This window comes from Melospiza georgiana, chromosome 4 (assembly GCF_028018845.1).
Source record: "Melospiza georgiana isolate bMelGeo1 chromosome 4, bMelGeo1.pri, whole genome shotgun sequence".
Lineage (NCBI taxonomy): Eukaryota > Metazoa > Chordata > Aves > Passeriformes > Passerellidae > Melospiza > Melospiza georgiana.
This window is the reverse complement of record NC_080433.1, coordinates 21,691,414-21,709,070: the sequence shown is the minus strand read 5'-3', so window position 1 is coordinate 21,709,070 and position 17,657 is coordinate 21,691,414. Positions and strand designations below refer to the sequence as shown.

At 46.7% G+C, this 17,657-nt stretch overlaps 2 protein-coding genes across 2 annotated transcripts in view; one reads left to right on the top strand and one right to left on the bottom strand.

Moving 5' to 3' along the window:
• The window catches only part of LOC131082982 (inositol 1,4,5-triphosphate receptor associated 2-like), a 36,284-nt gene extending 33,221 nt beyond the window's left edge, over nt 1-3,063 (top strand). Inside the window, 6 exon segments of the mRNA XM_058023260.1 lie at nt 303-346; nt 967-1,044; nt 1,153-1,217; nt 1,649-1,750; nt 1,889-1,993; nt 2,382-3,063. Coding sequence (XP_057879243.1) covers nt 303-346; nt 967-1,044; nt 1,153-1,217; nt 1,649-1,750; nt 1,889-1,993; nt 2,382-2,625 — 638 coding nt within the window. The 3' untranslated portion in view covers nt 2,626-3,063.
• On the bottom strand, nt 2,994-12,090 carry LOC131082981 (dynein axonemal intermediate chain 7-like). The gene is given in 8 exon segments (XM_058023259.1): nt 2,994-3,165; nt 3,167-3,336; nt 3,909-4,022; nt 4,198-4,365; nt 4,965-5,182; nt 5,492-5,633; nt 6,291-6,472; nt 12,012-12,090. Coding segments are annotated over 8 exon segments (1,245 nt in total).
• Between the last annotated feature and the right edge of the window lie 5,567 nt (nt 12,091-17,657).

Genomic DNA, 17,657 nt, shown 5'->3' with positions numbered 1-17,657 from the left:
TGCAGGACCCTTTTGGATTGCAGTCCTGACTGTGAAAGACAGTCCTGTAACAGGAACTCAATAATGGAATATATTCGATGATAATTACAGAAGTTAATGCTTGCAGAGGATGGGTAATGTGTGAATGTTATGAACTTATTTAATGAAATGGGAAGCTTTTTCCTGAGACCTCATTTCTGCTTTCTGAGAGTGCTTTGCTTAAACACAGCAGAAAGTCAAACCTTAGGCTGCAAATTAAACTCTGCTCTCCTGTAAGCAGCAAAGATCCTCCTGTAAAGCTCTGATGTCTGATCTCTTTACAGATGAATCTATGAATAAGAAGCTACCAGGTCCTTTTAACTTTAAGGTAATGGTCCTTACATGAAATTTCAATTTTTTAAGTGTATGTGTGTTTTTCTTTGGTTTTTTTTTTTTTTTTTTTTTTTTTTTTTTGTGCTGGTGCTCTGCTGCATGCTTGACTTGGTGCTTTTCTGTCACAAATATAGGCTGGTGTCATCAAACATGATCTACTTTTCAGGCACCCCACCAACCTTCTAAGTGGTCCCCCTTAGAAGATGAAGGAGAAGTGGTTGGGCTCTCACTCACTGGTTAAGAAATGATGCGTGGTTCTCTTGGAATTAAAGGAGGGTTTAGCACAAAAATATGGGAGCAGTTCAAACTGCTGAGTGTAGGAATTCCTGTGAGCCAGGTTAGGGGAATTTAGTTACCTTCAGTGTTGGTATTTTGCTGGAAGCTGTGCAGGCAGCCTCACTCAGATGGGCAGAAAGCACTTACTGTGGAAAGATGCTGCTTGAAAGAGCTGATTTGATCTGCACTTGAGATTGGATTCGTTGTGTGTCGCTTCACGCTAGGTGTCAGCACCTCTTTTTTTAATATAGCCTGCACAAACCAGATGGTATTTTGTGTGTTCAGTGGGTAACCCAGTTGTGCCTTGCTAAGAGCCAGTAATGCCTCTTATTTGTGTAGCCCTCGTCAGCCCTGCGGAGAGTTAGCATTGCAACAGTGCCCAGGAGCGCTGGGAATGCAGGGATTGGGGTGCCACTGGTAAGTAGGGGCTGCTGGAGGGATGCTGAGGTGCTTCACCTCTCCAAAACTGGCTGGGATGAAGCATCAGAATGCCAGTACAGTAAATGTGGCAAACTTCTCTTCCAGGCCCAGTTCCACGAACCTGATGGGGATGAACGGAGTGACAGATTCAGCAGGAGATCAAGCAGTTGGTAAAGTCACCTGGGCTTGTCTTTGAATAGGGCAAATACTTTTCAACTCTGTGCCTGTAGGAAGCAGTTTATGGAGCATCTTGGGGTACAATATTGTTTAGGCTACACCTTTCACATTAGTTTAATGTGCTGTAATAGGTAAATGAGCCTTATGAGCTCACCTTTTTTATTTATTGAGCATTGAGAGCTTAAAAAAAAATCCCACAACTTTCTTGCTTTAGAACTAAAATGTGAAATCTAAATATCTACAGCAGGTGGATCTGTAGTTTTGTTTTATTTCATTTGGGGTTTTTTTTAATGGTCCTAATTTCAAGCAAATAAATTTGTAAGTTATTTGTGGTTAACCAAATGAGTAGGCTGCTGCTAAATTTCTGATTTACTGCTCTCTATCTGCTGGGGAAAATCAGGCAAATGTGTTTAACACCTGGCAGGGGCAGGCTAGGGGTGAAGCCGAACGAGAAGCGCCCTTCGCTGCAGAGGTTCCTCAGCACCTATTCCTGGGCAGAGTATGAAGAGGAGCCTTTTGAAACCAAGTAAGTTCAGCAGCAGCCTCCTCCCAGGTGTGCTGGTTTAGTTTTTAATGAGCTTTTAATTCACCACCTGGTCAGGGCTATAAAGCCAAGCTGTTGAGAATTTGGCAAAGCTTTGGAGCTGTTGATTCTTGTTTACAGGAATGAGCAGTTGGAATCACCTGCTGAAGTACAGGAACAACCAACTAGGAAGGAAAGTGTCTCTGAAAAAGGAAAACACCCACCCAAATAGACCCTGGAGTCAATGTAAGTTTCTTTCACAAGTTAAAGGCATGTTTGGGAGGTGCACTTGAGAAGAGGGTTCAAACAAAAGGCCAGAACTTTCAGTGCTTTCTAGGAGCAAGATTTCATGCTGCTCTTTCAAGGCAGCTTTTGTGAATACTTTGCAGAACAGTGTGAGGAACAGGAAGCATGGGTGGATGGCTGAGCTGGGCCAGCTTATCAAGAATTTGCTTCCTTGACAGTATTTTAAACTCAGAACAGTTTAGCTCCCCCTGCACAGCTCCCAAAACAGTAACAACCTGTCACTCTTGATGTTTGTGGGATCTAGTTTGCTCCAAGGCTGGGTGGGGTGGGAAGAGTTGCTCGTTTTGGGGAAAGCCTGAAGGGCTCTGTGCTTTCCTGCCCTGCCCAGGTACAATTCGATATCAGCGCAGGCGTCCCACCTCAAGGCTTCCTTCTGCAACGCCAACAAAACCCTCTGGGCCTCCATGTCCCTCCTGGTCCTGCTGGCTGCTCTCACCAGCTTCCTGGTGGGGCTGTCCCTGCAGAGGCCGGCAGATGCAGCCCCCGTGTGCAGTGGGAATGCCTGGAGGACGCTGCAGCAGCTGCTGTGGCCCTACGTCAGACTGCGGCACTTCGGCCCTCCCCCGATGTAACCCCGGCTCTGCTGCCGGGGCTGCGCCCTGCAGGACAGGAGCTGAAGCTGGCCTTATTTAAGGTTACTTGTCTGGGTTTGTTCTGGTGGGCTGTGGGTATTTTTGGGGACAGATGAAGTTTTTTTTTCTTTAAAGCATGACTTGAACTGAAAAAAAATATTTCCTATTCTGACAAAAGTCCTCTTTAAAAGCAGCTAGAAGGATCTCAGCTCTGAGGTTTACAAAAGAACAGCAATTTTTTGAACATAGCTAACAATAAACATGTCTAGGTGGTCTAGCCACAAGTGAATAAAGAATTTATTTTGCTTGAACAAAGATAAAATGTTTGCATTTCAGAACCTGTTTCAATGTTTTGAATAGAAAAGTATTTAAGACTTGAAGTGTAACTTTATTGAAAGCTTTTGATAATAAAGTTTTGAAAGAAAGCATGCAGTAGTATCTAAGAGTATGCTAAGACTGGTAGCAAGGAGCAGCTGATACACAGAATCAATGAACATGCAGCCAGCTCTTTCCACTTTTTCCATGGCTTCATTGCTGGCACTCCTTGACCATATGGTAGAGTGTGGAGTGAAATTCAGACTCTTCTCGCACCTCTTCTGAAAAAGCTTCACTGGTTTCAGTGAGTTTGAGGTGTTGCACTTTCTCACCATCGAACATCAAAAGAGACCAGTGGTTGCCTTTGGCAGAACCTGCTGTCAGATGTTCACTCACCTATTGCAGGAAGAAATGCCCTGAGGTGAAGCCTGTGCCACTGTCAGAGCACAAATTCCAATATTTGTGTCCCATGCATTTAACCTGAGTGAGAGACAGCCACTGCAGCTCTCACAGTGGGGTGTGCTGCCTTTCTCCAGCCACACCTGGGGGTGTTTGTCTGGCTGGCAGAAGTTTTAACCATGTGTTTTAGTTCACAGGTGGAGACAAACCAACAGAGAGGTTGCTCACTGCCTCCCCTGCAGCAGGGAGCAAAAGAAACCCTACAGGCAGGAACAAAGTCCCAGCAGTTCTTTACAAAGCTGGCAGAGCAGAAGCTGATTCTCAAGGGGCCTCTGGAGAGCATGAAGCTCTGTCACCCCAGCTCTGGCTAAAGCCTCCCTTGGTGACTTCTCAGTTCCATTTTCCTTAGCACGTGTCTTTGCTGCTGAGGTTTGTGTCCCTGAGAGCTCTCAGGGGCAGCCTGTGACACTGAACTGGGGCAGGGGCTGAAGCCACCAGGGTGAGTTGATTGTTTTAGCTGGGGATGGGCTCAATGCTGGCCTGCCCTGGAACTTTGGGACTCCACAAACCTTGAACATGACTTGCTCTGGCCCCACTTCTCCGTTCCACTTGCTGTGAGCAAAAGCAAAAGCAGCTGCCAGCAGAGCCATCTGTTCATAGGCCCTCACTTCTGCCAGGGGACCCTGCAGGGACAACACAAACCAGACAAACACATCTCTCTCCTCTCCCTGTGCTCCAGCAGGGCCAGAGCCTGCTTTGCTCTGCCCTGCCTCAGCTGGCAGCACAGCAGCTCCCAGGGCAGCAAAGGCTGACCTGAGTGAAAACGGGGAAAAGCCACCAGGAACCTCTGGCACTCACCTTCCTGGGCACAGGGACATACTTGGGAGAGTGCTCTGCTGGGAAAATGTTCACTCCAGCTCTTTTCAAAGCTGCTCTGAGGGCAAGAGGACTCATCCATTTCCCTGTGATGTGGGAAAGCACCTCCTCCTCTTCCACCACTACTGAAGACAACATACACTGATTATCCTGTTGTACAAACCAGTGAAAGCAACTTACTGGTCATGGAAGCTCCTTTCTGGGTTAGGCTTCAAATACTGATAGTTTTGCTATGCTGGGTATTACCCACATCATCTGCTACTCTGGGCTGTGACCTTTCATTTACAGATCCTGAAGAAAGCCAGCCTTGGTAGGAATCAGAAATGACCCTGGTGTACTGATTTATACACCAATGAACAGATGGATAATCATGAGTAGCTTGAACTTTGGGAAGAAACAAGGAGCATGGGTAGTGGGCTGCCAGAACTCCCTGTATTTCTCTTGGTAGAGCTGGAGGAGAGAGGAACTTTTCAGCTCTCTAAGAGGGGGAACAGGCTTGAATGCAGCAAGGCAAAACCAGCAGCAAAGCACTGACTGAAACTTTCCAGAGCAAATGCACATTTCTGCTATGTGAAATGTGCTATTTCTCATAGTAAATAACTGACATTAAATAACCAGTGCAGTGCTTGGAAAGGAAGAGAGATTCAAATTGCTCTCGTAGAAGCATCCCAAATTCTTAATCAGGGACATTGTAGTAATTATGGGGGATTTTATCTGCAAATGTTTGATTAAAAAATGATTGACAGTACCTTAATTTGTATCTGAATGGTTGCAAAGACTGCAGTAATTGTGAAGAGGCCTTCATCCACACCAGTAGGGTGCAATTCCCAGGCCTGATAGGGCAGGTTCAGGTGAGCATCCTGGAGAAGGGCTACTGTAGAAAAGCCACCCATGCTGAAGGTGATGCTCTTTTTTTCTGCTTCATAGGTTATCTTGCTGATGCCATCAGTTCTCCACCATTGGCCGGGACAAAGAGGATGGAAAGATGTACATGGAAGGCTTCTGGCAGTAATGCTGAGGTAAACAAAACCAAAAAAAGTAATAATTTATTTGGGGGTTTTTAGTGGTTTTTGGTTTTAGGTTTTGGGGTTTTTTTTTTTTGTTTGTTTGTTTTTTTTTTTGTTTGTTTTTTTTTAGTTAAAATTGCCATCCCCAAGCTATTTCTGGGCTCCAAACTGGCCCTTATCTTTACAGCTGGACGGTAACAAGAGTCTAACTCAGGTATAAATTCCACTATTCAAATTTGAAATAAATTTATGTCTTAAGTTCAGACCTGCAGGATCCCATCGGGCTAGCACAGGCACTTTAAAATAAATCACATTATCAGGGAGCCTCAGGGTGATCTGTACTGCTTCCTGTGTGCCATCTTCAGCCTTTCCTGGGGAATATGGATACTCCTCCAGTCCAACATCCAGCAGCTTTGGCAAGAGAGGAAAAGGACAGATAAGGGGTTCATCAGAAAACGCAGGTTTTTTCTTTGAGTTCATCTAACACTGCGAAGCTTTTTAACACCCATTTAAAGTGGTTTGCTAACCCTGCAGGTGTCCAAGCCCAGCTTTGGAGGCAGTGGAGGAGCAGCCTTGGGAGGCCCTGGGCCCCTCCTGAGCTGCTGCAGGCGCCCTCAGGGCAGGGCCAGCGGGGCTCGGCCATTCCTCACAGAGCCCCAGGCACCGGGAGCAGGGCAGGCAAAGGCAGCTGCGATTGCACTGTCCCCCAGGGCCAGAGGGAAGGGGAGGCCACAGGGGCTGGGAATGAACATCCTGGGCCTCTTCCCCTGCCCTCTGGGTTTGGCCTTTTGGGAATTGTGCTTATTAAAGGTTTCCAGCTCCACAGTGCCCTCTGTGGGGTAGGTCGGTGCTAGAGGAAACCAGAACCCCGTGCCCACAGTCCTCAGCCAGCCTGCAGGGCCTGGAGCTGAACCAGCAGTGGGGTTTGGTACCACTGCGCTCCCACCTTTCACGTGTGAAAAACTGATGATTTGCAAACCTTGCTTGGTCAGTTTGCTCTCAGAGCTCGTGTGCAGTGCATGTGACAGCAGTGACAAACCCCAGGGGCTGCTCCCTGTCCTCCCTCACCTCCACCATGACCCAGTCCCCGACGTCCTGGGCCTGGGGCGGCAGCCGCAGGACAGAGATGTGGAACACGCCCCCCACGGGCACCAGCTGCTCCAAATCCACAACTCGCGGGGCCTCTTCTCCGCCTCCCGGCTCCTCCTGCAGCGGGGCCTCCTCCTCTGGAAGTGCAGCAGACAGCGGAGCTCAGCGGTGCTCGGACCCACCGGCATTGCCCTGTGCCGATGCTCCCTCCGTGCCGGGAGCGCTTCCCTGTGCAGCGTTCCAGCCCCATCTGCTGGCGCTCCTCGGCATCCCTGGAACCGGGACGGCGGGAGCTGGGCAAGGAAAAGCACTCGGGACTGGGGCTGAGCTTTTGGATTTGCAGTTCCAAATGCTTTCTGTGGGAATAAGGTTTTACTGACAGAATGAGTCCATCGTTACCCACAGAAGAATTTCACAAGCACAATAATACAGTAGATTCTAGGCAGGTTTAGTAAGATTCTTTTGATACAAAAAGAAATGAAGCAAATCACATAATATGTCAAAATAAATAAAAATAAGGCACAAAAAGGTCATGGGCTGAAGGTGAAAAACCTATGATAATTATGAGGAGCAAGAGGGATTAAACATGAAATACAATTTTCAGATAACGAAGATAATTATGCATAGGGAAAAACATAAATACATACATATAAAATTATAAATTTAAGATTTAATGAATTGGAAAATGTTAGTGAAAGGCAGAAACACTGTGGACAAAAATGGCCATAAATATTTTCTTTAAAAAAGCCAAATAGCTCATAAACCATCACAAGGGATGGTACAGGAGAAGTTACTGTTTACAGGAATCAAGAAAAAAAAGTGTTCAATACTGTAAAAACATTAATTGTTATGAAATTTGCTCTGAGAGAATGAGACCAAATCAAAAAATGGCAGCTCTAAAATGCTTTGAGGTGGAGCTAAATTATGTCAGTATTTTGCAGTTGTTTTATTTAAGTCAGTACTACAAGTCACTCTATTAAACCAAAGAATGACACCACAACGCTGGAGAAATTTGCAACTCATGTGGGACAGACAGTTTTATTTCCTAGAATTAGGCCCTCTTTTAACAAGGTGCAAGAGCAGGTATCTCACTTGAAGCACCCATTCAGGTAATACTCAGTACCACCCCATACTACACCAATGCCTACCATGATATACATCAGAACCATCATTTTCTGAGGAAGTAAATCTCCCAGAGCCTGGCAGATTCATAAAGATTGTACGTCTCATCCATAAACGAATGTATAATAATATCCATACCTATAGGAACATTATAAACATGTCCATAAGCATAAATAATAAATAAAAATAAGTACAGGGACAAACTCCATTTTCTTATCTGTCCTGTTATCTCCCCTCATGATTTAACAATCATTAATACAAATGTCAACAAACCCCAAGTGTTATCAAAACATCCCTGTATTTATAAACTTTGCTCCATGCACATGGAGGTATTGCAGTGTTTCCATGGATCGTGGAATGGCCTGGGTTGGAAGGGACCTTGGGGTGCAGTGTCGCTGTCCCAGGATGGTGGCTGGCCCGGGGGCAGCGTGCCCGGGCTGGGGCTGCGGCTCCCGCTCCCTTCCCGTGCTCGGGCAGCAGCTGGAGCTGCCTCCTCCTGTGACCGTGCTCACAGGGGTCCCAGGATGAGGGAAGAGATGAGGATCTGACTCCATGTTTCAGAAGGTTTGATTTATTATTTTATTATATATATTATATTAAAAATATACTAAAAGAATAGAAGAAAGGATTTCATCAGAAGCCTAGCTAAGAATAGAATAAGAAAGAGCGATAACAAAGGCTTGTGGCTCAGGCAGAGTCTGAGCCAGTTGACTGTGATTGGCCATTAATTAGAAACAGCCACATGAGACCAATCACAGATGCACCTGTTGCATTCCACAGCAGCAGATAACCATTGTTTACATTTTGTTTCTCAGGCCTCTCAGCTTCCCAGGAGAAAAAATCCCAAGGAAAGGATTTTTCATAAAAGATGTCTGTGACATCCTCCCATCCCTGCCACTGCAGGACCCCGCCGGGGCTGGAGCACTAACGGACCCATCCAGCAGTGCCATCATAGAATCACAGAAATTCTAGGTTGGAAGAGAGCTTTAAGATCATTGAGTCCAGCCCATGTTCTAACCTCAACTAGATCATGGCACCAAGCGCCACATCCAGTCTTTTTTTAAACACATCAAGGGATGGTGACTCCACCACCTCCCTGGGTAGATGATTCCAGTATTTGACCACTCCTTCTGTGACAAACTTCCTCCTTAATTCTAGCCTGTATCTCCCTTGGTGCAGCTTGAGACTGTGTCCTCTTGTTCTGTCTGTTGTTGCCTGGTTGTTGTCTGGTGCTCCCTGGGAGCACCGGGGACAGACAAACCAGGAGTGAGATCAGACAGGACACAGGAAGAAAAGGAAGAACAGGGGGCAGAATGGAGATGAAATAAAAACTGCTGGGATGGGCAGCAGGATGGAGAGGGGTTAAAAAAGAATAGGGATGGGGAATGGGACAGAAGGATCCAGTGAAAAACAATGGCACAGGGAGCAGGACAGAGCAACAGGGTGAGAGGAATGGCAGATTTGTCTTTACTAACAAGCTGTGGGTCTGCTGGTAGATAAAACTAGCACTGGGAGATAAAAGAAACAATCTGAAGGATTCCACTGATTGATGAATGGAAAAGGATATTTGGTTTTACAAATAAACTTTAGGTTTGCTGATAAATGAAATAAGACATTGAAAGATGAAAGAAACAATGAGGAAGAAAAAACCCTAAATTCCATATCAATTAAAAATTAAAAGGGAGGGTTATACCTTAGGGGGAAATCTTCAGTATCAGGTATCTGTATCAGGGAGTCTGTACCTCTCAAGTACCTCAGCCATGGGGAAATAGAGAAGGAAAATGCAGCCAGGAAATTAGGATAAAAAGGAGGCTGTGACCTCCAAAAGTTTGAGATCCCAGGGGAATGCCCCATGGCTGCTCTCTTTATTCAAATAAAGCCAAAAAAGGACTCCTCTGTCTCCTTTTTGGACATAAACCTCTGGTGTTTGTGGATTAATTTTCCTAACAAGGGAATAAAAAGGAACACAAGAAGGACAAACAAAAAGACAGAGTGGTAAACACACAGGAAGGACAGAGGGATACAGAGACAAAGAGGGAAGCAAGGACAGAGAGAGAAAATGACCACAGCAGGTGAGTGTGGGGGGAAGGTGCAGCAGAGAGATGGAGAAAGAGAGGGATGGGCAGCAGGACAGAGGCTTATAAAGAGAAGAGTACAGCGAGGGAAAAGGACTGAGCAGCAGATGCAGACGGGTACAGGCAAAAAGACAGTGAGATGGACAAAGAAATACCATCACAGTGCAGGACAAAGGAAAAGAGAGGAGAAGGAAGAAGGAAAGATAAAGATGCGAGCCTCTCTCTGCTCCAGCTGTGAAACATAGCCTGGTGATTCCTGTGTATTATCCCAGGCCATCCTGGGAACTGCAGCCTGGTGTCTCAGCCTGGGCTAACCCAGCTTCACAGGACAGCATTTAATTTTTTAGAGGGATTCAGAAAGAAAATCTGCTCAGCACCATTCAAGTAAATCCATGTGATCTTGAGGTAAAAGGTGCATCTTTTCTTCTGTAGAAACTGACACACTCCTACAACTCTGATAACATGGATGCATTCTATATGTGCCCTACATGTGCAAGGAAATGCAGTTTTGCATGCTTTTTGTTTGTTTAAAAAGAAAAATTACCTGGAATTAAAGACTAAAATGCAGTACGATTCAAGAAGGTGGAAAAAATGACAGTGAAAAAGAGTTGTTTATTGACTGAGATGGTACCTATATGCTGAACAAATTAAGCATGCTAAATCCCAGTGGTAGAAGTTTCATTTTATAGAAACCAGCTGTTAAAAGCTAGGACTGAGAAGAACATTCCAATGACTGAAGTTCCAAAGAGCACTCCTGTCTAATAAAGTATATTTTGATACCATGCAGCCTGAAACACTGAAGTTCTGCAATAGGATTTTAAAAATCAGAGTAAACCTGATTGAACAGAACTAAACCATTTTTGTTACCTGGTTTGAAGAACTTGTAGGGGAAAAAACAGGCTAGATAAGGCAGAATACACTATTTTTAATTTTTAATGTATCTACCACACAGAAGACCTGTTTTGAAATGCACATGCTTTCAGATGGATAGGATTGCTGGAAACAAAGGCTGAAGTTTTTTACAAATGATAAGTATCAAAATTATTTACATAGTATCAGAAAGCCGTGTTTAATCATCATCAACATACATGAGTTTTTGCTTTTCCATCGATTTGGGGAATATGGGAAGAGCCTCCAGGGCCCAAAAGCTGGCAAGGCTGTGAGACCACAGCACACAAATGCCATGACCACACCCTGGTTCCCTAGGAGAAAGATGTCTGGAGCTACAGGTGTGTTCCATGCTGGTTGTAGGGAAGGTGCTCCATTCTGGGACTGCAAGACTCAGAGAGAGAAGAGAAAAAGCTGGCATTCTGAGCAGACATTAAAATGCTTGAATTTGTGCCAAGCACATCCTGGAAGTGGTGGGATCTGATTTGAGGCTCTCTTTTGAAGGAGACAACAGCAGGACAAGCACGGGACACAATGGATGACAGCTCTTCCCTGCTCCCCTGCATCTTCCTGCATCCATACATTGAGCCTGGACCAAGTTCATTTGCAGAGAAGCAGAAGATGGAACTTCATAGAAGATCCTGCTGAAAGAATCTTCTGTCATTTAGTCACCCAGCAGAAATACAAGGTGTTGGATGTTCCTATGGAAAGTCCAATGTTTTGCCAAACAGAACAAAGACTCCAGCTCCTTGAATCTGACACCTAACTACAGCAGAATGGAATGTGGATCCCAGGGAGATGAACTGGCTTTGTGCACTGGTCAGGCACTGGAATTGCTCATAATTGCTTCTCCTCTCTCTAGCTGCAGACAGCTGAACCCCAAGGAGTAAATCCTTCCTTCTCAGTTCCAACATCCTCCTTCTCTCAGTCCACAAGCTGCTGCACCAGAACAGTCAGCCCAAAGCACATGAAAGATGCAGGCCTGGTTTTAGAAGAGGAGGTAATAACAGCTATTTTGTTATTCTCCAGTTGGAGGTACTGCCCTGTATTGTAAAGGCAGGCAACCCCAGCAAGGGGAGAGAATTATGCATTTGACTTTATCTTATCAGAAGGCTAATTTATTACTTTATTATACTATATTATATTTAAGAATACCATACTATACTATACTATACTAAAGAATACAGAAAAGATACTTACTGAATGCTAAAAAGATAATAATGAAAACTCGTGACTCTTTCCAGAGTTCTGACACAGCTTGGCCCCAACTGGCCAATGAGTCAAAACTCACACCAGAGTCTGATCAGGCTATCACTTTGGGGTAAACAATCTCTAAACACATTTCACATGAGCACAGCACAGGAGAAGCAAATGAGATAAGAATTGTTTTTCTTTTTTCTGGGGCTTCTCACTGCCTTTCAGCTTCCCAGGAGAAAAATCCTTGGCTAAGGATACATGTTCAGGGAATGTGAATGCCACAGCCCTACTCTGGAAGAGCAGTACAAAATACAGGGCATAAAAAAACCCAAACCAAAACACAAACATGAGGTCATCCATATTACAGAACTCTGATGCTTGCTTAAACTTCAAAACTGTCAGGGAACATTTCTCCCACCTCTCCTCTCTGCTACCTGCTTTATGTCCCCCAGCATGGGGGTCATCACTGTTTCTCTGTCATTTGCAAAGGGCCGCATCCCAAGGGCCCCAAACCCAATACCTCCCTCCCTCAACTGGACTTGATGATCCATATGGGTCCCTTCCAGCTGGGAATATTCTGTTCTGTGATTCCAGCACAGGTCCAGTGGACAAGAAGAGGCTGTGTTGAAACAGGATTTCCTTCACCTCTGGGAATGGTGAGATAAACCTCCAATGGAAAGGAAATACAGGCTAAACCAGGTGATTGGTATTCTACACACTTCCTTTGGGAAGACAGAACTGAGCTGGGAAAGGTCAGCCACATGCTCTTCATTTCGTTTCCATGACCATAATAACATGGAGCCACACTAGGTAGTGCTGCAAAGGGAATTTTATCCATTAGTTTACAAACTGAGAGCCTGAAACCACTTTGGAGACATACATATGTACCTATCTGCCTACCTAAAGAAAATATTTAATTTTCCATGAATAAATTTAGGAAGCCTGTAATGAGAGCTGGCCTGAACTTGCTCAATGGATTTTCCTTTCTAAAGGCAAAGGCAGTATTTTGTTCAGTGGGTTGGATCCAAAGAGTGGATAATAACCTGAACTGCTCAGCTGAGGGGAAGGGTTTCACTTCTTGTGAGAAACTCCTTTGAAATTACCCTATTTTGTGTCAAAAATATACAGCCTTTTGAGCATTACATGATTTTATGGAGCAGATTTGGGCAAGGGACTTAGAGGGAGCTGGTCCTGTGAGGGCCTGGTTCAATTGCTCCCACCTGCTCTCCAAAACTGGCTGAATTTGGAAGGATCATGGAATCATAGAATGATTTGGGTTGGAAGGGACTTAAAAGATCCCAGCTGGGCCCTCCTTGGGCAAAGCCAAGCACAGAGATGGGGGAGGAAACACTCCACTGCCTTGCAGCCTCCCTTATTTGTTTGGATTGTGACAGCATTATTTACTTTATCTATAAATATCCCTCTGGCACAGGGAATAAATAATGCACTGGATGATATTTTCCAGACGGTCTCATAGTCCTGGGTGAGATGATCCCCTGGCATCATTTGGAGAGGGAAGAAAATGGGATCTGCAGGCCCACACATAATTGTGACCATAAAATAATTCTCTGTCTCTCTGCTCTCAGGACAAAGCAGGAAGAGTCCATTCCCTGCATTCTGTTGTGATTCTCAGGTTGAGACACAGCACCCCTCAAAATCCACATCCTGCAAAAAAACTCTCAGGCACACAGGTATCAGTGGCTTTTCTTTTTTGCTTTTTTGCCCCTCAGCCTTTCCTTAATTTTTCTTCACAAAAAATGTTTTTTCTTTTAAGTGGGGGAGGGATTTGAGGATTAAGAAATTGAAAACTTTGCTGCTGTTCCTTATTATGTTAGGGTTCTTTTTGGTTTTATTTAATTTCTCACACCTGTTTCACCACGAAGAGCTGTGCAAGGTAGGCATTTGAAGTCACCACTGCTGTTCCAAACACCTGGGGTTTTTCCAAGGCCTTTGGAAGGGGCGGCCTGACCAGGTAGCCAGTGGACCATGCCATGATTAGCTGCCATTAAGTTGTGCAGGTGAAGTGATCTGCCTGCTGTGGCAGGACAGGCAGGATCACCTGGGCTGTTCCATGGAACTCCTTGGCTGTGTTCCCCAGGAGCCCCGTGACATTCCTGCAGGGTGGGACAGAGGGGACAGCCGGAGCTGCGCAGCTGGGAGCTCTAGGAAGGGCTGAGGGGCAGTGTCCTGTGCAGGACCAAGATGTGTGCAATGAGATGTCCTGTCCCTGCACCTGGGATACCCTCTGGACACACAGGGACGCTGAGGAGGTGCTCTTGCAGGGGTCAGCAGGTACAGAGCAACCGGATCAACTCCCTAGGCAGACTCCTGTGGGTGATGTTACCCCACAGAATCGTGTTGGAGCGGGGAGGACAGCTGGGTTCTGGAGTGGAAAAGAACAAGCAGAATTAGTCAGGTGCACTGTGCATGTGTGCAGTAGCTCTGTGTTAACCACAGGAACTCAGGGCACACAGGCCAAACCCTGGCCAGATTATTCAAATACATTGTGCAAATCCAAACATATATTCTTTCGTACTGTAATAATCCTATTGATTGATTCATTCATTGTGGGGAAAAACACAAGGTGAGTCAATAGAGGGAAACAAATAAATGCCTCTGGGTGGCTCAGATCACACCTCTTGACCTCCAGCTGGAACAAAAACCTGCATCCAGTACTGAGCCATCGGTGCCTGAGAGAAATCCTTAATGTCCAAAATTTGAAGCTAACAGCTGGGAACTGAAGATGCCCCTGTGCCTGAAATGTCTCAGGTGTCCTCAGGGCCCCAGGAGGGCAGGAGGGGTCTCCACTGTTAGTTTTACAGATTAGTGGAGCATGTAAGGGCACTTCTGGGCTCAGTGACCGTGACAGCTGAGAGCACCGGCTCCTGCTCCTGACATGCTGGCAGCCACTCCAGGGAGAGCACTGGGAGGCCCCTTTGGAGCTGTCATGGTTCACAGTCTGGCATGTTGAGAGGCTGCCCCAGGTCAGCTCCTGTTTGCTTTAATTCCCTGCTCTTTTGGGAGCAGCTCCCTGCAGGGCAAACAGAAGAGGCTGGCAGTAGGTAAGCTGTGTGTGAGGGCAGCTGCTGGGGGCAGCTCCCAGACCCTGCACCCTGCCCTCAGCAAAGCCTCGCTCCCCTGCAGGTCTCTGTGCCATTTTTTATCCCAGTGCTCCCGTGGTTATCTGTGCAGCAGCAGCACCGTGGTTTTTGGATGGTTCTCCCTCCCCAGGGGTGCTGGCAGGGCCGTTTCCAGCTGTGGGAGCAGTGGGGTGGCTGTGCCCTGGGCAGGAGCACCAGCCCTGAGCAGCAAGCAGTGCCTGGCCACAGCACTGGGCCTGGAGCTGAACAAAGAAGGGCTGTAAAACACAGGGGGGGCTTTGCCCATGCCAGTGGTGTTCGTGGTTGGAGAAGAGCTGCCCTGGAAGTGTTTAGGGTGCAGGGAGGACAGGGAGAGGATGCACTGAGAGAGACCAGCCTGGCCATGCTGCAGCTGCCTGCTATCCACACCAGGAGTATTCCCAGCTCAGCCACTCTTGGAAGGAGCTGGCGCTCCTTTTGTAGGTGCCTTTCCTCACAGAGTACAAGGGCTGGAAAGAGGCTGGCTCAGGGACTCTGCCCTCAGCAGGGATGGCTCCAGGCAGGAGATCTGGGCTGTCAGTGCTGATGCACTGCAGGGAAGTCCCCACTGTCGCTGCTCCCAGGGCCAGGTGCTGCATCAGAGACAAAATTGGAGCTGTGGCCCCTGCTCATCCTGGCATTTGCTACCTTAGAGTCATTTGATGGAAACCTGGGGAGGGCGTGAGTTTCTGTGCTTCCCTTGGAAATGGAAACCACAGCTTGGGGATGATCCTCTGGACTTCACTTGTGCACAACACTCACGGGAGTGGCCTGTCCCGCTGACCACCCCCAAAACACCACTACCACTGTGCACACCTCTGCTGCCTTTAGCTTCACTTAGTTTTAGCTTCGTTTTATTTTGGTTCACCTACTCCAGATTGGCTGTTGGTTCCAGATTTTCTCTCTGGAACCAGAGAAAGCAAAGCTGCAGCGCTGATGGAGGCTCCCGACTGCCGCAGCTCTCGGAGGAGCCGCCTGCAGTGGGCGAGCCCTGAGCAGCTTCAGGGAGAACACGGTCACTGCAGTGTCACAGGGCAGGGCACAGCCACGGGTCCCTCAGCAGGAGCCTCCTGACCAGCCCGAAGGCTGCACCTGCTCCGGGCTCTTCAGCCGGGAAAGCGAAGTGCCTGTCTTCACTGTTTGCACTTCCCAGTAACGGCAATGGGATTAATCCTTAATCCTACCCTGCTGCTGTAGGCAAAGGTGTTTTCCCTCCTCCTGTGGGTTTAAGGCAGCCCTGCCTGCTGGCAGGTGAACACAGCAGTGCCTTACACACTGGCCAGGGCAGAGAGCCCCGCCGTGTTTATCGACTCCATGGCTACTACAGAAAACCGCTCCGGTTTCCCTGCCCGCTCCTCCTTCCTTATCAGTCCAGGGGTGGCTAAGGATGAATGATTAGAGGTAACGGCAAATATTACACCCCTGGTACTAATTCTGCTTTTCAAATGGAAATCAAACAACATTTAACCTGACACAATGCCCGGGAAGGACGTTAGGGTTGTTGAAAGACCATTAAGCTTTAGGGGGAGGATGAGCTGCAGAAAATGTTCCGTAACTAACTCAGCCACCCACAGCCTGGTGGAAACCCGGAAAACCTCAGTAAACATCGGCAGTTCTGAGTATGAACAAAAGAACTATTTCACATTTAAATACTCGCTCTAAACTCGGTAAGTGCTGTGTGCTGGCATTGGTTGTCTCAGGGGGAGTGAAAATCTTCCGTGGACCTGTTTTTCCCTGGTGTTTTGGTGGGTTTGTTGATCCTGCTCTCATGCCCCATCCCAGAGCAGAATAAATTTCCCTGGGGATGAGTAGTTTCTGCTTTGCATAAGTGTTGTGGGATTTTTGGCTCATAAAGCACCTCTAGCACCAGGCAAGGTCAGTGCTTAAACATCTGCTAATCCTTGAGATTTGGGCTCTGGCCTCTGGCTCCGCAGTCTGGAGCTCTGCCCAGCCAGACCAGTGCAGACCTAAGCAGGACTAAGGAGGGATGCCACCAGCCAGAAAACCAGACAGGTCTGGAATTCAGGCAGACAAACACAAAACCTCTTGCAACACACAAAGTAAGAAAAAAACCTCTGTTAAATGATTGCTGTGATGCGGCTGACGAGTACACAATGAACCCAGGCCTATTCCTCTACCTGAGGATTTCTGCCTGTTTCACAAACTAGTTTTGGTGGCTCAGAAATCTCAGACAGACACACTGTCTTGGTTTGAAAAGACAGGTGAATGCTAGGGAAGGCAGGAGCCTCCCCTGAACTGGAAAATGCAAACCCCTTCCTCTGAATTGTTATAAATTTGAAATTAAAGGGGCTCTCAGGTAAAGATATGGGAGCAGGGATCACAGTTCTTTATTAGGGAAGTAAATAAAAATAAAATAAATAATGCAGCAATACAAAACAACACTAACAGAGTCAGAATAAAACCTGGCACCCTGTGGGTCAGGGTGATGGTAGCAGTCCCATTAAATGGTGGCTCCTGCAGTGACAGGTGTGGTTCTGTTGGAGCAGGGATCCTGTAGAAGTGTGTTATTTTCCTCTGAAGATCCAGTGGTGCTGTAGATGGGCCTGGTTTTCCTCTGAGAATCCAGTAGGAGAGGTTGTCCTCATGTGGATGTCCTGATGTCTCAAAAATCTCAGACTATATCCAGTTAGGAATGCTTGGCTCTTCTCTTTGGGCAGAGCATCTCCCAGTGGGATGCTGTAATTTTGTCAGTCATGCAGTGACACTCAATGGCCCATTAACAGAAGATATCTCCCTGGAGGAAGGATTGGTTTGTGGAAGAGATAAAGAAAACCGCCCAGTTAACAGAAGATAACTGCCACATCTCCAACAGACTGCAATAGATAACACACATTGCCTTGCAATCTCGTGGACACACACTGCTTTCAGACTGGTACAGGTTTCATATCAAAATGGCTCACCCCTTCAAGAGGAAACTTTTAAAC